General features: G+C 36.5%; 1 protein-coding gene across 1 annotated transcript in view; it reads right to left on the bottom strand.

The window, feature by feature from the left end:
• ATP8A1 (ATPase phospholipid transporting 8A1) overlaps positions 1–24662 on the bottom strand; it is a 282797-nt gene that overhangs the window by 119857 nt on the left and 138278 nt on the right. The window contains 2 exon segments of the mRNA XM_020990843.2: positions 19782–19921; positions 21486–21570. Of these exon segments, the coding sequence (XP_020846502.1) occupies positions 19782–19921; positions 21486–21570 (225 nt within the window).

The raw sequence follows: 24662 nt of genomic DNA, 5'->3' as shown, positions 1-24662 counted from the left end.
GTGTTTTGCATAACTGCACATATATAACCTATATTGAGTTGCTTCCCTTTTCAATGAGGGTGGGTGGGTAGGGAGGAAGGGAAAAAATTTGGAACCCAAAGTTTTAAAAACACATGTTTTAAAAAAATGTTTTCACATGCAACTGGGAAAGAAGAAATACAGGAAATGGGGTACAGAAGTCTATCCTGCCCTACAGGAAAATAGAAGGGGAAGGGGATAAGAGAAGGGGGGGAGAAATAGAAGAGAGGGCAGACTAGGGGAAGGGGTATTCAGAATGCATGCCATCTTGGGGTGGGGGGAGGGGCAAGATCGGGTGAAAATTTCAAACTCAAAATCTTGTGGAAGTAAATGTTGAAAACTAAAAATAAATAAATTTATATTTTAAAACAAAAAAGAGTTTAGCAGATTCAAATACTGTCTATGCATGACTATATCTCCGGAAGTGACAAAGAATAGATGAACCCCCCCCCCCCGCCATAGTGCTAACAGGCATTTTTTCCATGTTAATTTTTAACTAAAAGCATTCATATTCTCTTTCTCCTACATATTAGCATGCTAAAAACAAAACAAAATCCATCTAACAAATATGCATAGTCTCGCAAAATATATGTGTCTACTTTATATCATCATCCCGCAAGAGCCAATCAGTCTTGGTACTCATATTTCATTATTCTTCCCCACCTCTGTAATTTGGAGAATGGGACAATGAACTCCAAACCCTTCATTTATGGAAGGGGCCCCACACCATCATCTCTTCATTTCCCACTTAGCTGCACTCTTTTGGTTTTCTTGGGACTTCATTATAACCCTTCCCCCAACACCTGGGTACCTTCTTTCCTCCCACCAATCCCTGGCTTTTTAGCTTCTTTGTGTGTATTATCTTTCACCATTGGAATGCAAACTCCTTGAAGGCAGAGTCTGCCTCTTTTTGGTATCATAGAGTGTGGCACATAGTAGGTGCTTAATAAATATTGACTATCTGGTTAACTTGAAGAGTTTCTCCAGCATAATGCTCACTAACTTCAGCAGAAAGCTTCACATGCTTATTCCTTTGTCTCTTTGGGTATTATTTATTTTAAGATGAGGCTCTTCCACAATAGGCTGCACTGAATCTGGAAATTCACATTTCAAACTGTTGTTTACAATTCCATAATGGGCATTAGAGACAAGATTTGAACTTTGACTCCTTTCCCTGATCATACCACCAGTGCATTTATGCCTTAATCAATTCCATTCAAAATACATATTACCTTACACAGATGGCTATTAATGGGCACCATGGGAATTACATGTTCAGTGAATGGAGAAACACGTGAAAATCTCAATAGTATTCATGGAATAAAAATAATTAGAAAAACATATAAAACCCAAACAACACTAATTTTTTTTTCCAGAATGCCATGGCATCAAAAATTATAAAGGTTCTAAGCTCAGGAATAATAGATGTTAATTATGCTTAACTATCATATTAAATTCATTTAAAAATATTTATTGGTCCAGAAAGCCCCCAAGTAATCTAATTACCTTTTTTAAAACATTCAGATAATTTATGCAGATTTTCAAAAGGACATATTGCATGTAAATTATACTTTTCCACCTTAATAAAGATAAATAACTGCATGCTGAGTGTTTAATGTTTATATGGCAGAATGTCATATGACAGATTTATAAATTATTTGGAAAAACAGCAATATATATTTTATTAGATAATAGATTCTCAAAATGACTTACTCCTATATTAGTAATTTTTTCAAGCGGACAAGTTATTTTATACTGCGAAAGACCAATGAAGAAGTGAAATATACCGAATTAACCAAGGCACAGCTACTTCTTTAATCTACAACATGGCATTTTCTGTGATGATCCTTAAACAACAGAAAAGGAATGCTTAAAATGCTTCTCTTTGTTTCAAATATGTGTGAAAAGCACAAGAGTTCTTCTGTTCCTAAATACTAAATGAGATGAAAAGCTAAAGAAAATAAAACAGGAAATTAATATTGGAAATGAATCAGAAGGAAAGGAATTCAATTCAATTCAACAAAATTTTATTAAGGGCCTACTATATGAAGGCAACTTGATACAAAGATGAAAAACAAGTAGAGTCTATGTCTTTCAAGGAATTTAAAAGAAAGGGAAAACCAGAAATAGAAAATAAATGAGAATAAAACCAGAGTTTGCTCTATGAATCAGCTAGCATAATTGTAGGCTGGATGCATTTAAGAGAGTTACAGCTTTTAAAAATAAGGAAATGACAGCCTCTCTTAGTTCTGCCCCAGACAGACCACATCATGGAGTCATAGAATATCAGAATTGGTTGAAAGGGACTTCAATGCTCATCTAGCCTAAATCTAATCTCTAATTAAAAAAGAAACCCTCAATAGTAGTTCAACAAATGTTGACCCAGTTTTTGTTTAAAGATCTCCAGAGGCAGCATCCATTCCACCTTTGAGTATATCTAGTGCTTGGGAATTTTTCCTTTACAAGCCTAAATGTGTTTCTTTACAACTTGCACCTACTGTTCTGAGCTTTGCACTCTGGGGCCAAGAAAAACCCATCTATCCTCTCTTCCAAATGACAACCCTTCAAATGTCTGCAGATATTTATCATATCTTGCTTAATTTTTCTGTCCTACAGGTTAAACATTACAGTTTCTCACAGTTAATTCCTATAGGGTGAGAAGCAGAGGCCTCTCAACAATCCTAGTCTTCTTTCTCTGGACAACTTCCAATTTGTCAATGATCTTCCTAAAATACGCGGTCCAGAATGGAACGCAATATTACAGGTAGACTATGCCTTGGACAAAGTGAATTGGCATCACTGACTCCTAAATCCTGTACTCTACAACTCTCTTAAATATTTCATTAGTTTTTTGCCTGTCACACTGTTGAGACACATTGATCTAGAATCCTACAAAACTCCCGGGTCTTTTTTCCAGATGAAATGAACTGTAAGCAACGTTCTCTTTGAAACATTGTCCTCTCTTTTGATACTAAAGTCCTTACATGTTGTCATGGTTTATTAAACAAGGCCTACTACTCTAGTGGTGGGAGATTAAATTCAGTCATGAATAACTGATGCCGAATGCTTAGGACACATCAGTATCGCCCGGATCCTTTTCAGGTTGTACTGTGTCCTGGCTCCAAAGTGATGTGTAATATCCAGCTATGGACCACACAAGACTTTGGGACACACATATGTCACATCAACTACTGATTACACTTTTCACCAGTACAGCCAGGGAATAATACCAAGAAAGTTGGGAAGGCAAACGTCTGGACCACAAAACCCAAGGTGCTGTGAGTATTCCTTGAAACTTTTCTGTTAACCACTTATCTATTCTCTCACACACAACACTGAAAATTGTAGAAGGGTTGGCATGACTTGAGATGTAGAGTTGCAGAAATCACGGTTTAAGAAAGACACTGGGAGCAGCTAGGTGGCGCAGTGGATAGAGCACTGGCCCTGGATTCAGGAGGACCTGAGCTCAAATCCAGCCTCAGACACATAACACTTACTAGCTATGTGACCCTGGGCAAGTCACTTAACCTCATTGCCTAACCAAATTAAAAAAACAAAAACAAAACAAACAAAAAAAGATACTGGTGAAGGGCTTTACAGCCATGTCATAGGAAAATTAATTGAAGGGCAAAGGGGGATGTTTAGCCTGGAGAAGAGAAGGCTCAGTATGGATATCACAGTTGTCTTCAAGTACTAGAAGGTGCTTTGTGTATCACCTCTAATTTGAAGGAATCTCTTCTCTAGCAGAATTTTGCATTTACTTTATGTCTTATATTACTTCCATGTGTATAGGTTGTTTCCCCTGATATAATGTAAGCTCCTTGAGAGAAAGAACTGTTTAATTTTTCACCTTTGTATATTTAGTATCTATCACAGGACCTGGCACACAGTGGACACTAACGCTTGTGCTTATTTGCTAATATCTATAACACGGTAAAAGTTGTGAGAAGTTTCAATCATGTTTGACTCTTCATGATCTACTCTGGGGCTATTTTGGCAAAGATACTGGAGTGATTTGTCATTTCTTTCTCCAGCTCATTTTACAGATGAGGAAACTGAGGCAAACAGTTACTTGTCTAGGGTCACCTAGCTAGTCTGAAGCCAGATTTGAACTCACAAAGATGAATCTTCCTGATTCCAAGGCCAGTGCTCTACCTACTGTGCACCTAGAGGCCCTGGCTGGAAAAATAAAGACTACATTAAAAAATTGTCAAGATCTGAGTGAAGACATACATTGGTGCTTGGTGACTTCCATGGGAAGGCGAACCCAGGCACAGATGCCAAAAATGTTGGAAAATATGGTGTGGTATTAAGAAACGAAAAAAATGCATATAATATATAGATGATAATGGAATAGATCTGCCAATGCTTCAGTAGTTCAAATGACTACGCTGCAGAAGATACAAAAAATCATCAGTGCTTGTCCCTTTGCCTAAGGATCATATAATTCTGTAGGGAGATAAAATAATTATGCACACAACTATATTACAGAATAGAGCAACATAAATTCACAGAAGAGGTACAAAGTGCTATAAGACTCAGAAGGAAGGAAAAGTTACTTCTCAACTAGCTTGATTAAGAAAAGCTCCATTCATTTGGAAAAACAAAAGGTCCAGAATATCAAAGGAACTAATGAAAAGAAATGCAGGGGAAGGTGGCCTAGCAATTCCAGATCTTAAATTGTATTATAAAGCAGCAATCATCAAAACTGCTTGGTACTGGCTAAGAAATAGGGAGGTGGATCAGTGGAATAGGTTAAATATGCAAGACACAGTAGTCAATGACTATAGTAATCTATTATTTGATAAACCCAAAGACCCCAGCTTCTGGGATAAGAACCCACTCTTTGAAAAACACTGCTGGGAAAACTGGAAAAGAGTATGGCAGAAACTAGGCATAGACCCAAATCTCACACCATATGCCAAAATAAAGTCAAAATGGGTTCATGACTTAGATATAAAGGCTGATACCATAAGTAAACTGGGAGAACAAGGAATAGTTTACCTATCAGATCTATGGAGAACAGAAGAATTCATGACCAAACAGGAGATAGAGAACATTATGAAAAGCAAAATGGATAATTTTGATTACATTAAATTGAAAAGTTTTTGCACAAACAAAGCCAATGCAACTAAGATTAGAAGGAAGGTAGAAAATTGGGAAAGAATTTTTACAACCAGTCTCTCTGATAAAGGCCTCATTTCTAAAATATATAGAGAATTAAGACAAATTTGTAATACAATCCATTCCCCAACTGATAAATGGTCAAAGGATATGAACAGACAGTTCTCAGATGAAGAAATTAAAGCCATCTATAGTCATATGAAAAAATGCTCTAAATCATTATTGATTAGAGAAATGCAAATCAAAACAACTCTGAGGTACCACATCACACCTATCAGATTGGCCAACATGACAAAACAGGAAAATGATAAATGTTGGAGAAGATGTGGGAAAATTGGAACACTAATACATTGTTGGTGGAGTTGTGAAATGATCCAACCATTTTGGAGAACAATTTGGAACTGTGCCCAAAGGGCTACAAAAATGTGCATACCCTTTGACCCAGCAATAGCACTTCTAGGGCTATATCCCAAAGAGATCATACAAATGGAAAGGACCCACATGTACAAAAATATTCATAGCAGCTCTTTTTGTGGTGGCAAAGAATTGGAAATTGAGAGGATGTCCATCAATTGGGGAATGGCTGAGCAAGTTGTGGTATATGAATGTAATGGAATACTATTGCTCTATAAGAAATGATGAACAGGCTGACTTCAAAAAAACCTGGAAAGACTTGTATCGTCTGATGCTGAGTGAAGTGAGCAGAACCAAGAGAACTTTGTACACAATAACAGCCACGTTACGCGACGACTAACATTGTTAAACTGAACCCTTCTCAGCATTACAAGGATCTAAGACATCTCCAGAGGTCTTGTGATGGAAAATGCTGTCCACATCTAAAGAAAGAACTATGGAAGTCAAATCGCTATCACTTATTTTACCTTCTATTGAGTTTTGTTTTATCTTTCTGATGGTTCCTCCTATTGGTTTTAATTTTAATTTTTACTTACAACTCCACTAATGTGAAAATATGTTTAATAGGAATGTAAATGTAAAGCCTATATCAGATTGTGCGCCACCTTGGGAGGGTGGGGGGGAGAAAGGGGGAGAAAAATTTTCAACTCAAAAGCATATGGAAGTGATTGTTGATAAATCAAAATAAATTAATAAAATTTAAAAAAAAAAGAAAAAATCTCCCTTGAGGATTTGAGCTAGGCCTTGGAGGCTGGGCAGAATATCGATCTGTAGAAGTGTAACAGGTTAAATAAGACTGGGAATTGGAGAGGCAATTCTAAGCATAGTGAATTGTGTGGAACAGAAGGAGTTTGTTCAGAGAGTGGTAGAAGTACAGTCTGGCTGACATTGGTTTGTGGTTGTCCCTCCTTCTTAAAGAGGACCAAAATGACATCACTATGTTTGAGTCAAGTTATAGTGTCCAACTGTGGCTGATCAGACCGATATGAGCTCGGAATGTTCTACCACAGGTGGGGCACAAATAGTCCACGTGAACATTTAGGGTGAATTCTCTCAATTTGCACATCTCACATTTTTTTTGAGCTACTCCAATTTATAACATACAGAGTACATTAAGGAAGATAGTGTGAGGAAGCTAGAAAAGCAGAGTCAGAGTTGTGGTGTATTGTGAAGGACTTTTTAGGAATACCAATTTTAGGAATTTTTAAAAAATTTTTTAAAAATTTGATTGGCAGACTCACTGAAGATATCTGAATAGTGCAGTAAATTTATCAGATTAATGTATTAAGACAAGAAACCTCACACGAGTGATTACAATGGGGAGAGACTAAAGCCGGGAGACTAGTTAGGAAACAATAGTCCTAGCAGTAGGAAGTGGAAGGATGGGATGGATGGAAGAGGTGAATGATTTAATTATATCCAATTATTCAAAACCAAGATTCTTATAAAATCATTTGCTGTGTGGATCTTCCTTGTTCTTCATGGCTGCATCTTTCTAATAGCACAGGTTGTGAATACTTAGCTCCTTTCTTCCCATCTGTAGAATCAACCTCACTTATCCCACACTCTGGAATCAACTGGATTCTAGCCAGAGGCAATATATTAAAACAAACAAAGAACAACCTGAAGCCTGTGTTACTTATTCTCTAACTAGTCACTGAGGCAGTCTTGTCAATGGGTGCTTCCATGATGTGTACAGTGACTACTTCTGTCCTTGTATCCTGTCTAGTGTCTTAGTTCCTGGTCCCAAACCCCAGTTATCTGAATACCTTTGTCTAGGTACCTGACAACTGCTGCCCCGACTTCTTGATGTGCAGTTCTTACTCTCCTCCACCACCAATTAGCTGAGGGACCTTAAGAAAGATGTAGGATCACAGATTCAGGGCTGGAAGCAACCTTAAAGGTCATTTGGTCCAACCACCTCATTTTATAGATGATACAACTGAGCCTCTTTAAATTCCATAGTGATAATATTTGTAGTGCCTATCCTACATCCTTGCTTTTTAAGGGAAGTACTTTGTGAAGTTCTATGGAAATACGTGCTGTAATCATTATGCTTTCTTTAGGAGGCAGCAGAGTGTATACCAGAAAGAGTTACTGTATTTAGATGGAGCTGACCTCAGTTTTAGTCCAAGCTCTGTGGGTCAAGTTATCTTTCACTTTTCTGAGCTCCAATTGTCTAATCTGTAAAATGAAAATAATAATTATTTGCATTATCTACCTTACTGAGATGTTGCATCAACATTGCATATAAAGTGCTTTTCAAACCTTAAAACACTATGCATGTGTAATTTATCATCTATTGACGCAGCATGGCACAGTAGATAAAATGTGGGCCTTAAGAGTCAAGAAGACTCGGGCCCCCTCTGACACTCATTAGCTGAATGTGCGGGCAAAACATCTCTGATTATTAGCTTTCTTATTTGTGCAATGAGGTAATACCTACCTCATAGAGTTGTTTTGAGTTTCCAATGCAGAAAAATATATAAAGTGTTTTCCTAACTTTAAAGCATCATATAAATGTCAGTTATTACTACTACTCACCTGGACTTCTGCCAATTGCCTAATCTTAAAATTTTTTAGACCTTGGTTTTTATTACCCATATTCTACTTGTCCCATCCCTGTTGACTAACCTCCCAGTCTCACTTTCCAGAAGCACATTCTAGAGATATCCCCACAAGAAGTCAAAAGAGAAGAGAAGTAAGTCCATCATGAAGCTTTTCTGGCTAAATCAATGTTAATTTAAAGTGTTTTCATACTAGTAGACTGTAAGCTCCTTGAGGGTAGGGAGGATTTTTTTGCATTTGTGTTTGGATCCCCAGCACAGTAAGTACAGTTACGTTACTGATCAGTGTGAATAATGAATCTCCTAAAGTGGTTACATTATTTGAATTTGTCCTGCATATTTCCATTGGTTTGAAATCAATGACCACATTTTGTATAAATATCACTTCAAATACCATGGATTTGAATACATATGGTCATTTGTATAAGGTCTGGTACAAGATAGACCCTGAATAAGTGCCTGCTGAACAGAACTGAAGATCTGATTCCCCCCTGCCCCCCAACTTTATAGACAGAACTATAAAATGGATAGTTTCTCTTTAATTTGAAGCAATTTAAAAAAATTTTTTAGCCAGTTTCATTAGCTGAGCAGATGTAGCATATCAGCAGCAGTTGTTGTTGGGCTAGGGATCAAGTGTTGCTGAAATGCATCTATGTCCTCAGTTGTCTTTTTGTTAAGCTTCCCCAACTGTTAGAAGCCTTATTGTTTCCTTCTGATCGAGCTGGAAATACTCCTGACTGTCAATTGAAATGAAGCAGTAAATTACTACAAGTTTATAGTGCTAAGCCTCTCCATGCAACTTCTATTTCAAACCAGTTTCCATCTAGTTTTAGGACAAATGAGAAGTGATATTTGTAGTCCCTACAGAGAATAATGGTTATGTTTTATCTGAAAAAAAAAAGCATTCTGTTAATATGGAAGCCAGGGTGAGCTTGGCTGTCACATGTGCTCAAGAAAAAGTCCTGTTTTTCATTAGGCTTTATATCTCAAGTGAAATCTACTAACCTAAGACTCTGCCACATGTTTAAAGCACTAGATTCTTCCATCTATATGCCAAACAAGGTTGCTCTATTTTGTGGCACATCAAGGAGGTACTTCGTCTCAGAAAACACAGACACACTTTATATAATAGTAATTATAAATAATATGAAAGGAAATGTTACTTATTTTTAGCTGAAAGGGGCAGCATGCTAGACTGGATAGCACATTGGCTCAAAGTCAGGAAAATCTGGGTCCATATCCCATTGCTGTCACTGGCTATGTGACCTTGGCCAAGTCAGTCAACGTCCATATGTTTCTGGCAAATCCCTTGGATTTCCCTAAGTCACAGAAAGGTTAGGACCTGCATTGATGGAGCGAGTTCCCACACTGGGAGCTCCCTTTGTTGACAAAATCATGTATCCTCCTCATATTCACAAACTGTAGCTCAATCAAGATAGTAAACCTATTCAAAATTTACTTATTTTTCTTTCTTTTCCTTCACAGCAAGCCTTGCAAATGTATCAAGATTACTTTCCAAGTTAGTCAATTTTCAAGTTTATCAAACTCACCTTAGAAGACCCTAGTCTTTCTGGGTGAATCAGTTTTGCCTCTGTTGGACGCTGGTCCTCTCTTCCTGATGTACCATAGGCACCTTAAGTTTCTGTGTCCCAAACAGAACCCAATATCTGTTCCCCACAAACCCAGTCCTCTTCCAAATTTTCCTTTTAGGCACCCAGCTTTGTAACCCCTGTGTCACCCCTTACTCCTCACAACTTCCTCATTGACCTTCCTGCTAAAAGCTCTCAACTCCATTCCATTCTCCACAGAGCTGCCTAAGTGATTTTCCTAAAACTTGGGTCAAACTATATCCTACTCGCAATCCCCAGGGTCTTCTTATTATCTCTAAGGTCAAAGATAAAGTAACTCCTCTCTTTGGCATTTAAAGACCTTTACAACCTAGCCCCATCCTACCTTACCCAGTCAGAAGACTCATCTTCCTGAGTTAAAATCTGGCCTCAGATACTTACTAGCTGTGTGACCCTGGGCAAGTCACTTAACCCTGTTTGCCTTAGTTTCCTCATCTGTAAAATGAGCTGAAGAAGGAAATGGTAAACCACTCCAGTATCTTTGCCAAGAAAATCCCATATGGGGTCACAAAGAGGTAGACATGACTGAAAAATGGCTAAACAGCAACAACCTTACCAGCATTATGATTATGCTTCACTCATACTATGGTTGAGCCAAACTGGTCTTCTTAATGTTCCTCAGCTATAGAACATTTCTTCCATCTTCATGCCTTTGCTCTCGCTGTGCACCATGTTTGGAATTCACTCCCTTCTCACTTCTACCTCTTGGAATGCCTTCATGACTTAGCTCAAGTGCTACCTTTTGTGTAAAGCTGTTCCTAATCTGTCTGGCTATTGGTGCCTCCCTTTCTTACCCTCATTCCAATTATTTTGGATCTGTTTTGTGCATACCCTTACATGTGTGTGTTGTTTCTTCCAGATGGGCTGTAGGTTCCTTGATGGCAGAGTCTATTTCATACTATCTTTTTCTCCTTAATGCCTACCACAGTACCTGGCACATAGTAGATGCCTAATAAATATTTGTCAATCGATGGACTGATTTATCTAACATTTCATGTCAAAGTGTCAAAAAACAGCCGAGGCAAGGTTACTTCTTACCAAATTTCTTTCAGTTCATAAGCATTTTAGATAAAAAAAAACCCATCTGTTGGTGCATTTTTTTTTTAAGATGCCACAATCCCAAACAGTTTATTTCTTTTATCACTTCATAAACTGTCACATACTTTCAATGTTGGAAGAAACATTGACCAAAAGTTTTAATCTTATCACATCTGTCAGTGAACATCTAAATGCTAACAATGAATGCCACCCTCTCCCTTCTCACCTCCATGAAGTATATTAGGAAACCAAAATATCATCCTCATGCATGATGATATATGGAAATAGAAAAGAAGTGAGAGAATATGGATGACAGGAGGAGCAATCTGCTGGAGAAGATGGGATAAGATGGGAGCACTTGTGTTTGCTTTGGCAAGAAAAAGGGCCACTTCAGTATTTGAGACAAGAAGGAAGGAGATAGTGGTAGATATCTCAATGATATGAAATGAGGAAGGGAGAAAAGTAAGCTCTCAGTGAATGGCCTGAACTTTTTCACTAAAAGGTGAAGCAAGGTTCTCAGGTGAGAGGATGGAGGAGGATGATGAGGTGCAGCCATGGGAGGTTTCAAATGAAAAGGTTAGAAAGAGCCACCATAGTGAGTGAGTGCGATAGTGAGTTAATTAAGGAGGTTTTAAAAGTATTGCCTTGGAGCAGTAATGGCCCAGTCGCGGTTACGAAATATAAATTTATAGTGGACCCAGTTGTGATTTACTCCAGCCTCATTCTACAGCACATGTATAGGAATGAAGTCACAGAACTGTGTGAGTGATCCAAGGCTGAGGCTTGGCAGGGAAATCTCAGCCATACAATAATGGGGCAAGAGACTTTAGAGAAGAGGAACTACTAGTGGAAGCTCACAAAGAGAAGAAAAATATTCAAGAGTTTTTGGTTTCAGGGTTTCTTTTGGCCCTTATCTTGATTCCCCAAGAAATCACCGAAGGAGTGAAAGTTAGAGAGAGTTGCACTGCCTTAGAGAAAGGAAGACTAGGTAATGTTTTGGCCTGTAACTTAACATAAACACCTAGATGGTTCACAGCTCTGTGATATACATTGAGGATACAAAGATAAGGACTGAACCAGTCCCTGCCCTTAAGGGAACTTACATTCTATGTGACACTCAGAACCATAAGTGGGAATTAGTCTCCATATTATTGGGGGAGGGCAGAGGAGTAGGAGACAAGAAGATGAAAAAAATCCCTTCACATGTACATGGTACTTCCGTATGCTGTGAGACTCGCTGAAGCCAGGGTTCCACTAATTGTGGGGATCCAAGTGTAATTTAGCAAGTGCTTATTGAGATCTTGCAAATTCTTCTCTTCCCAAAGTTTGATTTATTTTGCAGCCTTGTAACGTTTCTCCAGGACAAATGTAACCATGCTGATATACATGGCAAGTTTGAATTGTTAGAACAAAACAAAGCTTATTTTTTGGAACATTTGTTCACTCTATAGGCTTCACTTCAATTCAGCAAATTCAGTTCAATTCAGTTAAGGGTTCTTTTGTGTGTGTGGTCCTCTGTTAAGAGAATGAAGAAAGAGTTACAAAGATGAGTAAGATAAGATGGTGCCTTCCCTTAACTATCAGACAGTCTAATAGGGGAGATATAGCCTTTGGGATAGGTATAAATAAAGGAATATGGGAACCTGAAGGTAATTAGAGATTTTTAAGAATGGATATCACTATTGATGAATCAAGGTACACTTATTAAATACCCATTTTGAGGAAGGCACTACTAGGCATTGATGCAAGGAAAATATTAAACAATGCTTACCCTCAAGGAGCATCCTGAGTTTTGACGGATGGGTAAGATTTTGTAAGCAGACATCATGGCATTTGGGGTATAGTATTTAATGAGGAGACAATCTCATGGACAATCTTAGGAAAGGAAGCATGAAAATACTTGAAAAAAGCATGGAAAAAAAGAATGTCTTCTTGTGGGGATCATTTGGCTGGGGTGCTTAAGGTGGAACAGTGGACAATGACATTGACAAGTAGGGTGGCATTACAGAATAGAATGCTAGGATTTTGGATTTCATTCTTTAAAAAACAGGGAGCTCCTCAAAGTTTAAATTTGTAACATCATCAAAGCAGGTTTTTTCAACTTGGGTTGTGTGAACTTTGTTTAAATATTTGATTACTGAATTTTAATACAATTGGTTTCCCTTGTAATCCAATGCATTTTATTTTACACATTTAAAAAATATTATTCTAAGAAAAGGTCCAAAGGCTTTGTCATACCACCAAAGGGGTCCATGACTTTTATACCTGAAAGAACTGTCATCTTAATTATTTTCTTAACAGATCACCATAAAGAACATAGGTGTCAGACATGTAGCCCTCAGGGCAACATTCCTACGTGTACAGGACCAGATTAAAATGTATTTGGGAAACATTTAACAAAATAAATAAAAATACAATAGAACACAGATAATGTTAATACGTGGTTTTCTAAATCAATATGTAGGCAGCAGGGATCATTATGTATTGTTTAGTGGCTTCAGTTTCTATTTGAGTTTGACATCACTGATGTAGACCATAAGACTACATAGGGAATTGTAACTCACTTGATCTTCTCTCTAACTCACATAAAGCTCACATTCACAAGTGTTAGAGCTAATATTAGTTGCTCTGCAGGGAAAACAGTGCTACTGTGTATAACGGCACTTTTTATGTTTAACTTTCTTTTAGAAAACCAACATGAAGAACTTTTTGGTTTCTAGCAGAATACAACCACCTTTTAATATATACACACATATGTATATATACTACACATATACTTTAACATTTACATAATCTGTATTTATATATAGATTAAAAATATATATACACATATACGTATGTGTGTGTAATAATAAAATAACCTCTGAGCAGGTCAATTTATACCATGAATTAATTCACAGACAGACCTAGTGAGGAAATAAGGGGTCAGATGTATTTATTTCCATTTCACTTGAATAAAAACTGGGACAAAAATCATTAAGTGCCTTTGAAGTAAATAATTAAGTTGCTTTGCAAAGCAATAGAACAAATAAGGGAGTTAAAGGATCCCTGAATTGAATGAAGCAACTCTGGATACAATGAAGCAAATGTATCACTTTTCAGTTTATCCACTCTTTTTAAGGTCCAACAGAAAAAACTGCAAATAAGATTCTTTTATGTATCACAATGCTAACTGACCATCAATCTAATAAACATTTTAAAAAACCCTGATTCAAAAAAAATTATGCTAACAAAATAAATTATGTTGACATTTACAGAGAAGAGGGTTAAGAGAGAAAGTGAGGGTGGATTTTGTCCTTTGAAAGAATGAGACAACTGTAAATTCTCTCAAGTAGTGACAAAAACAGACTCAAAGTGTTGTTGTGTCCACAATACCACACTGCTATGCTGACGTTTTCCTTCTCAAATTGGGTCAAGGTAACTATGAAGGATCTGATGGTAATTCTAATCCCTTTTTCCACCTTAAATAATATCATCAATCTTGCTACTCAATAATTTAGCACTTTTCAAATAAATTTGATCTTTTGCCCTGAATTTGTTATTAAGAAAGATGCTTAAGTAACTGACATAGCAAGCAAGATATTAGAACTTGGTTTTGCAAATTGTCTTTGTCATACTTATCCATCCATATGTGTATGTATCTTCCTTAAAAATTCATCCTCATTATGTTGTTAGAGCCCAAACCGCAGCATTTTGTAATAGAGCCAATGATTACACAGAAGGAAGGGTGCAGGCAGTATGATTTGGGGGAAATAGCACCGGTTAAAGAGTTGGACCTGGGTGGCAAATTCAGCTTTCTCTCTACTTGGGTGATCTTAGACAAATTACTTCATTTCTCAGGGGGAGAGGAAGGGTTAGTTTTCTCTTTTCTAATTGGAGGGTTTGTATTAGGTGATCTCTGAAGTCTCAACCCTAAAATTTAATGATTCTGTGCATCAAGAAATGAATTTCCAATCCTTAATAAATGACTAGTTGACCTAATTAGATAATTTTTCAGCTTGGATGTCAAATGACTACTTCAAAAGTTAGAAATGCTTTTATTACATTTAAAAACAAATAAGCAAAAGAACAAAAACGAACTGCTAGTTTCAATTAAAACCAGGCTGGTGGACTTTGCACAGTCTTAATATGCTATGCACTTCCTCCATCCATTTAATAAAATTAAGAAAGAAAAGAAAACCTCCACCACAATCACATGCCAAGAGCAAAGTGGAATGAAACCATATAAAGCATAAACTTATCATTACATCTAGAGAGGTAAAAACCTAATTAAAAAATTTAATTTTGAGGCAAACACAGTACTCCAAAAATTAATTTATAAATCCTTTTTTCTCTACTTAATGGTTAGGAACAATTTGGTCTTTGATCATAGCTGATATTTTTTTCTTTTGTTATCAAGTCAAAATATTTAAAATCACAATGATTTTTAAAAAGATCACTCAAGGAAAGATGGAATTTGGTGTCCAATATTTTAACTGAATATTTTAAATGTGAGAAATTTAGTACAATTTTAGTACAACACATGCCATAAAGATCTAAGCCAGCCAAAAAATTAATAGGTCACTTAGCACCATGGGCAGTTGATTAGGTAGGTAAGGGATATCTTGAGGTTGGAATGACCAAACTCAGCCTTGGATGGCTCTCTAGATGTCTTAATAAGAGTAATATCCACCACAGTTCCTTAATTAAGTAAACTGGGGCCAAACAAACTTATAATAGTTCTTTCAAGCCACCATTTCCATTCTTTGCTTCATTAGCCTCAGCTGATTACAGAATACAATGGAGACTCATCTGAGGCTTAAGTTACCTATTCCTAATTAAACCCAGGATGGAAAACAGCATATACTAAGGAAAGCAAGTAGCAACTTCAGAATACAATTCCAGAATGTCTCCAAGGTTAGAACAGTGCTGAGTGCTATTGCTCATTTGGCCCCAAAAGACAAGCCTTTCTATGGTAAAGTGGAAAGAACAATTGACCAATAACCAGATATCTGTGTTTTAATTTCAACTTTGACATTAATTAGCTGACTGACTTTAAGTTAATCACTTAACCTCTTTGGGTCACAGTTTCCTCATCTGTATAACAAGGGAATTAGAACGAGATGATCTCTAAAGTCATTTACAATTCTAAAATTCTGAGACTCTGAGTCTTCCTATACCCTCTGACCCAATGTCATATCAGAAAGATGAATTTTTATTAGTTGAAATAAGAGGCAAAGGTGATAAGGAGGCTTCTTTATTCATAAGTCAGGTTTGCTGCTAGACCTTTATTAGTGTGACTACTTTATCCCATGAGAATATTTAATCCAGTGAAGTGATCATGTGTATTCAGATTTGCCCTATTCGAAGTTATAATTTATGTAAAATATATTAATTGGTTCAAGCCCAATAGAAATAAACAGTGTGAGTTTGAATAATGTGGGTATTTCATGGGATTCATTATTTGCATTAACTGGGACCTTGCTGCATCAAGCATATATTTTAAGAGATCTTCAAGCTGTATGTGGATATCAAGATGACTCATCACCACCATCTGCTGGCCAATGTGCTGAACATTTATTTTAGGGAAGAAGAAGAAGGGACTCATGACTGTTTTAGCTATAAATTTTCATTCCTTAAAATATCTGATGATGGAAAATCATATCCACTAACTTTGATCCTTTCATAAATTATTATTCTTAGTTAGGTTCTTCCAGGATTTCCTACAATATTCTTCAACTGAAATTAGGAATCTGGTAAACATTCTTTTCTAGGTAAATGTTAAACTTTAATTAATTTTATATCTATCTGTATTTGCATATAGATAGTTAAACAGATATACCTATATACACATTCTTGGGTCAAAGTTCTATTCAGATGTTTTATTATGGTACACGTTTGACCTTGGGATCTTTGAATGTTACATCAAGGGAACAAAAGCTCTTATGCAAATCTTATCGAGTTAGAAAAGTTTGTTGACGACTGATATCAATTATTAAAGGAGAAGTCTATCTAAGTTTAAAGAATCTCTAGTGACGAATGTTTTGGCCACAGCAACTCACAAAGAATTATCTCCCTATGAAGTCACAGAAGGATTGAGCTATGCAGAGGTGGAAGGAATACTAACACCAATATGGAGCTGGGAATTGATTCTGAAAGAATTTAAAGTCACTAAACTGTGTATGTGCCCTTTCACTCAGAAATATACTACTAGATTATATCTCAAAGAGACCAAAGAAAGAGGAAAAAGACCTATATATCTAAAAATATTTGTAGGAGTTGTTTTATAACCTCAACTAGAAACTAAGGAGGTGCCCCACCTAATGGTGGGGCCAAACATATTATTTGAATGTCATAGACAATTACTATAACATAATAAGTAATTAAATGGAATTTTAGGGAAAATTGGGGAAAACCTCTATGAACAGATGCAGAAATGAACAGAAATAAGGGATCAATTTATCCACTAGCAACATTATATAGGAAAACAACTTTGAGAACTTCAGAACCTTGATCAATGCAATGATAAATCATGAGTCCAGAGAACTAACGATGAAATACGCTACCACTTCCTGCCAGAGAGGGGACAGACCTAACATTCAAAAGGAGACATAGATTTTTGGACATGGCCAATGTGCAATTTTGTTTTTCTAGACCAGTGGCGTCAAAATTAAATAGAAACTGGGGGTCACTAAACCATAATCAGGATTTCTGGAGGTCACATTACTGATGTTGTTTTTGTTGATAAATCATTTTTCAGTCACGTCTGACTCTCTGTGATCCCATTTGGGGTTTTCTTGGCAAAAATACTGGACAGGTTTGCCATTTCCTTCTCCAGCTCATTTTACAGATGAGGAAATTGAGGCAAAGAGGGTTAAGTGATTTGCTCAGGGTCACACAGCTAGTAAGTGTCTGAAGTTGGATTTGAATTCAGTTCTGGCAGTCTATGCTGCTCTTAGAAAACCACATATTAATATTACCTATGCTGTGCTGTATGTTTATTTATTTTGTTAGCATTTCCCAATTAAGAGTTTAATGGGGTCATTGCCTGTTTGACATGTTTGTTATAAGGGTTTTCTTTTCTTTTTTAATTGAAGGGACCAATGGGAGGGAGTGAAAATATTTATAAGAACAATTTTTAAAACCACCAATATTATAAAAATCATTGATCTTTAAAATATTAAAGTAATAATAGCACTGTGTTTCATTGCTGCTGGGAAAGTGTTCTGTGTTGTTTGCAGAGAAAGGGAGCAGGATGCATAAGTCATTATTTCAAAAGCATGTCTATTGTTTCTGATTTTTATAATGAGGGAAATTTCAAAAACATTACTAATGGTTCTTAAAAAAAGATATAAAAGGTAATGGTATAACAGAAAATTTAGCTATGGGATATCTATACAGTAATACAGAAAATACACTGAGTTTCAGAAACTGGATTAGCATTTAATCAGCTAAATTATACATACATACAAATATATACAAAGATATATATATATATGTATGTATGTATGTATATCACTGTATACAGAATATGCAGTGAGGATTTTTTTATGTCTGGATTGGACCTATCATTCAATTGATATAGGGGGTTCCCAGTGAGAAACCAGTACATATGGGCACTTTCTCTACAACTTGCAATCTTTCAGAGTTGTTTGGGGCTACTGAGAGACAGCTAAGTGGCTCTGTGGATAGAGATCCAGGTCTGGAACCTGGAAGACCTGAGTTCAAATCTGGCCTCAGACATTTATTAACTGTGTGACCTTGGGCAAGTCACTTAACCCTTGTTTGTCTCAGTTTCCTCATTTGTAAAATGGGGGTGATGGTACTTCATTTGTATAACAAGGGAATCCCAGGGTTGTTGTAATGATCAAATCTGATCATATTTGCAAAGTGCACAGTGCTTGACACACAGTAAGCATTACATAAATGTCAGCTGTTATTATTAAGTGACTTTCCTGAGGTCACATTGGCATGCATGATATGAATATGATATTAATACAGGATATGAATCTAGTTCTTTTTGACTGAGGCCAACTCTCTATTCACTACACCACAAAGGAAAATCTATCAGACACTCAGGTTTTTCTGGAAGTAGATAAGGCACAGAGCTTACCTAGTTTCAAATTTAAGGAATATTATCAAAAGGGTCGGGGAAGGTGGGAAAAATTGAGGGAAACAATGTCTAGAGCAAGAGTTTTAATGTGGAGAACTCCTGGCTTAGAACCGTATATGGAAAGATACATCTACAGAAAACCAATTGTGATAGTGGTGTCACATACACGGCCATTAGGTAACAAGAGAAGAGAGTGAAATTTGGGAAGAGTGAATATTACCATGACTGATAGGGTTGGCCTTGGCAGATTTTACTGAACAGGTTACCTTTTCAAGGTGGGGGGTGGAATTGTTTGGTGAAGTAGAAGGAGGAAAGCACGCCAAGCAAAGAAAATGTACTGGTAATTATTCATAGCTAAAAACAGGTGGAGTGTGAAAGGTACACAGTGTGATGGTTGGTTTCAAGTAAGCGGGCCCAAACTTTGCTATAAATGTAGATGAGAATAGTTGGGTAATAGGAAAGCCAATTGACAGAGGTTCTGAATACTGGGAATTTGGGAAGTCATTGCCATGTTATAAGAAGTAAAATAAAATCACCTAAATTACATTTAATGAGGTTTCCTCTTATGTTTTATGTAAGGATTGGTTGGAGTGGCAGAGAAAGGATGGAAGAAAGGAGGCTAGAACGGAAGTTGTATATAGTGTAGGAGAATGCCATTTAGTGCATAGATGAGGACTATGGAAAGGAAGAGGTATTAAATAATCTAACATCTTGATTCCAAATACCTTTCAGTTAATATTCTAACAGGTAAGAAATCAATTTTCTACCTATATTTGTGAAGACTCTATCTACCATAAGCATAAATGGTATAGTATCCCAAAAAGTTGTAATCTTTACTTCAGTAGTTCCCTAGAAGATGGAAATTTCCTGAAACAAAAGGTAAAATAACCTGACACGTACCTTTTCAATTAACTCATAACTCTCTTCCAGTTTGAGTAACCTGTTTTGGATAGCACTTGAAGCTCTCTCGTACACTGAACGCCATTCTTGAAAGTCACTTTCTGAAATCTCAGCCACAGCAAAACACAAAGTCCTTAACCCTGAAAAAGTCAACAAGGACACTGCTCAAAGAATGGTTTTCTTAGGAATGATGATATTTTAATTTTTTAATTTAGCTACTAATTATAAAAGCTGAATTTATTTTGAGAACATAAATTTAAATGGTTTAGATGTAAATGTTTTTTATTGAATAATATTATTTTAAAAGTCCTTTAAGAGGTTTCATATCTATACCTTTTCACCACTCTTAATATGTAATCAACAACCTCCATCAGAAAGAAGGATTCTATATATTAATCTCAACCCCTCCTGCTGTATCACAATTCTATTTTTTCTTATTCCCTCATTAGAAATGGTAAACATTTGTTTACCATCCTTTGTTTGCTGACCCTTATCATAGTAACTGCAACTAGGTATTGTCTCTTCATGTTAGATAATTCCAGGTCTTTTTAGTCTTTCCTAGGAAAGACAGGCAGTTTGGTATTGTGGAACAGGCATGAGAAGACTCAGTTTTGTCACAAACTAGCTTGTGTAAGTCTTTCAAATTCTCTGAGCCTCAGTTTCCTCATTTGTTAAAAGGGAATAGCAATACTTGCCCTGGAAAATTTTGTGAATTTGCTTTATAGACTACCAAGCAAATGTTACTAATAGTTGTTTTGGTACTTTGAATGAGCCATAATTTTTCTGGTTTGCATAATTGCTATAAGGACCTCAGTAACCTTTCAACTTTGCCAAATAAAAAAGTTGGGGAAGCCCAAATCCCTAGTTACCAGACCAGACCAAATCATGCCTGGGGTAGTGGCCAAGAGCCCCCTTTTCCCATTGAGGAGTCTGAATACTAATTAACTTGACAATTATGTCCTTTCAATGATGATGGTTTGCTTTACTTCTTCTCTTGTGTTGTGTTCTATCTTGGAGTGCTCTGTTTCAGAACCATGTCAGTTTTCTTCTATAGAAACTTCATCAACAGTGGACAGGGGCAGTGGATGGTAGCAACCTCTACTTCCCAAGTCATGGCTCAGGGAACAGAGAATGCAAGGGCTGAGACCAGGAACCCTGTGCCCCAACAATCGAATTTTCCTTCCTTCTTCCCAATACCAGGCCTTTGACAAAGAACTTGTCCTGAGTCACACGCTCCTCAGCTTCTTCCCTCTAGCAACTAATGTGCCAAAAGAAGGAAATTGCTACCATCTCCTTACTAAATCCACATTAAGATACTCATTCCATCACTGTAGAATGTTACAATTATTTTCTCATACAAATTTTCCTCAAATTTGTTATTTTTTTAAAAATTAAGTTTAATATTTTCAAATGCAAATATTATGCATGTTGTTGGTTAATGACAAGGTAAATAACTAGTCCTTCTCTTCTCTCCATCCCCCCCTAAAAAAAACCCAGAGGGAAAAGCAAATTGTTGACAAACTGTGGTTTAAGTCAAGTAAATGGAAACACTGAGTTGGATATAATTGTGTTTTGCCAGTATTGTATCATCAACCATAATCATGATTTATTTTTAGGAATCTGACAATTACACTAAAAATAACTCAATCATTAAAAATTAGCAGAATTATTACCCCGCATTTAAAATCACACTTTATTACTTACCTTCTGTAGCAAACTGCTCTAAGTGTTTTAAAGTAATTTCCTTATATTTTGAACTTTCAGCCAGACGATCATAAATTACAGTGTCCTGAGAGATAAAACGGGAGAAAATTATCATTTACTTAATTAAGTGTGCTAGTTCTACTTGATCTGGTATTAGTAAAAGCAATAACTAGCAAAACAATACTCAAAAGGAACACATTTCTGAGAATTAACTTTTCATGCCTAAGTATTTTCCTTTCCCCTAAAGATAAGAGAATTTCAGGAACATTATTTTTTATCTTTCCAATTTGCCTCTCAATTATTCTAATTTTCAAGGCCCCACAACTTTACAATCTGGTCTTTACTCCTACATTGTGTGAGGGCTCCACCAACCCAGAATATCAAACCACCAAAATTACTGATATTGTTTATGTATTCCCAGGATATTGGTAGTGGCTTTTATTTAAAATCTTTTCTTTGTAATACTAGTCATATTCCTCTAGTTATTCTTCTGCTTGAGTTTATTGTTTTTAAGAATTTCAGCCTTTTTCCAAGGGCTTTATTAGGCCAAAAGCAAATAAATCATTACCTGAAATTACTTTCTCAGAAGGTACTGCCCATTTGGGGGCTCCAGCCTCAGAGGTGAGATTTGAAAGCTGACTAATAGAGTTAGATTTATAGCCCTTGAGAGAAACAGAACCTTGTGACCTCAACCCAGATGAAATACTCTAGGTCCCAATTATCAATTTCTTTTCATTTCTCAGTGGTAAGAAGAGGAGACAAGGGAAATGGGAAATGATGATTTCCCATCATGGCTGCCTCCTAAGAATAAAAGTTACAGTTTATTAATTTCCTTTTTCTGGAGGCAAATAATATTTTGAATGAAATTGGCAAAGGGCTTTTAAAAAACTGAAGGAATCTCTTCCATAAAATTAAAGTTTTACTAAAGAAAAAACTAATAGGAAAGGTAAGGAGAATAGTTTACAATATGTCCAAATATTTTATATACAAGACATTGTTTCTAAATAGAATTAATTTTCAGCTGACTCCTCAGTTTCGAGTATTAGTAAACATAACATATTATTCAATGGTAATAATGTTATGTTAATTACAAAGTTAAGGAAAAACTTTGCTTTTAATGTAATAAATAACAATATTTTTGATTGTTGTGAACAACTGTTCAATAATTTTTCAAATATTTAAAGTAATATTTATATTAACATATCAATTTCATGAGTGTAGGAACTCCCACCATTAACACTCCATCTATAACTTAGTAGATAACTTTAGCGAGCTGCCTGAGACTTGAAGAAATTGAGTGATTTGCCTGTGATCACATAGTTAAAAAGTTTCATAGGTGAGAAGTGAATCCAGGTTTTCTTACACTCTATGCTCTGAACCATGCTGCTTCCAGTAATACTAGTAAACAATAGAAATGGTCCTTATTAATGATACTCGAAATAGGCAGTTTAAGTCCAGTAATCAAACAATCAACATGCATTTAGTGCTCATTATATGCCAGGCACTGTGTTAAGTGCTGGGAATACAGGGAGAAGTAAAATGTTTTTGGCCTGAAAGATCTTACATTTGCATGGAGGAGACAGCATGTGTATGATATGTATATGCATACTGTGTGTGTATTTGATAGATAGGTGTAAATGTATGCTAGAGGATGTGCACTGATAGCCAGGAGGGGTGTGTGGATCAGGAAATGCTTCGTGAAGAATTGTGGTGTTTGAGTTGAGTATTGAAGGATCAAAGGAGATAATATTTGTAAAGTGCTTTCCACAGTATCTGGTACATAGTAAGTGCTATCTAAATCAATGCTTATTCTTTTCCCTTTCCCTTGAAGGAAAACCTGGGATTACAAAATGCAAAGGTGAAGAGGGAGTGTATTCTAGGCATGAAACAATAAAGGTACAGAGATGTCAGTGTTCTGTGTGTGAAATAATGAGGAGGTCAGTATGATTAGCTACCAGAGTTTGCGGAGGGAACAGTGAAAGACCATCGGAAAGGTAGAGAGGAGCTAGGTTGTTAAGAGATTTAAATACCAGAAATTTTATTTTATTCAAGAGTTTATAGAGTAAAATGGTTATATGATCAGACTTAAGAAAAGCACTTTGGTGGCTATGGGGTAGATAAATCATAGTAGGGGACAGGCCTGAAGTAGGGAGACCAAATACATAGAAGAATATTATAACAGTCTGGGTAAGAGGCGATGAAGGTCAAAACTAGGGGGATGCAGTGTGAATCAGGAGGAAACTGTACATCTGAGAGATATTGTAGAGATAGAAACGAAAGTATTTTGAAATTTATGGCTATATAGGGTAAGGAATAGTAGGAAGTCAAAGATGACACTGTTTTGTGAACCTACTGAATGGAAGATTGGTGGTGCCTTTAAGAATAAAGTTTTTTTTTTTTGGGGGGGGGATGGGACAATAATGAGTTCTATCCTGGACATATTGAAATGCTTAGGAGACATCCAGTTCAAAATGTCCAATAGCAGTTGATGAAGTGGGACTACAGTTTAGGAGAGAAACTCCAGCTGGATACCTAGACCTGGGAGTCATACGTATAGGGATGGTAATTGAGCCCATGGGAGCTGATGAGCTCATGAAATATGAGTGAGTGAAGAGAGAGGAGGTACTTAAGGTCAGGGCCTTGGGGAATATCCTTACGTAGGGGAATGACAGGGATGACGAATCAGCAAAGAACATTGGGGAGTGATCAGATATGAAGCAGAAAAACTGGGAAAGAACGGTGTCATGATAATGCAGGGAGGAGAGATTATCAAGAAAGCGAAGGGGATCAGCAATGTCAAATACTATAAAGAGGTTAAGAAGGATGAGGACTGAGAAGAGGCTATTCAGTTGGCAATGAAGAGGTTGTTGGAATCTTTGGAGAAGCAGTTTCAGTTGCATGATGAAGTTGGAAGCCAGAATGCAAGGGGTGATATTGCAAATGAAATTTGATTTTCACAGTGAGAACGTGCAGATACGTGGGGGGCTTGGGTGTGTTTATAGGTGGCAGAAAAGAAACAAATAGGGAAAGATTAAAGATTATAGACAGGGGATGATAGCAGGTTAATCTGTTAGAGAAGACAGGAGCATATGAAATCAAAGGCATATAGAGGGGTTGGCCTTAGAGAGAAGAAAGGTCACCTCCTCATCAGAGACTGAAGTAAAAGAAGAAATGGTG

Source organism: Phascolarctos cinereus, unplaced genomic scaffold (genome assembly GCF_003287225.1).
Source record: "Phascolarctos cinereus isolate Bilbo 61053 unplaced genomic scaffold, phaCin_HiC Scaffold_9;HRSCAF=440, whole genome shotgun sequence".
Classification (NCBI taxonomy): Eukaryota; Metazoa; Chordata; class Mammalia; order Diprotodontia; family Phascolarctidae; genus Phascolarctos; species Phascolarctos cinereus.
Note: the sequence above shows the minus strand (reverse complement) of the source record. Positions and strands in the feature narration are given on the sequence as shown.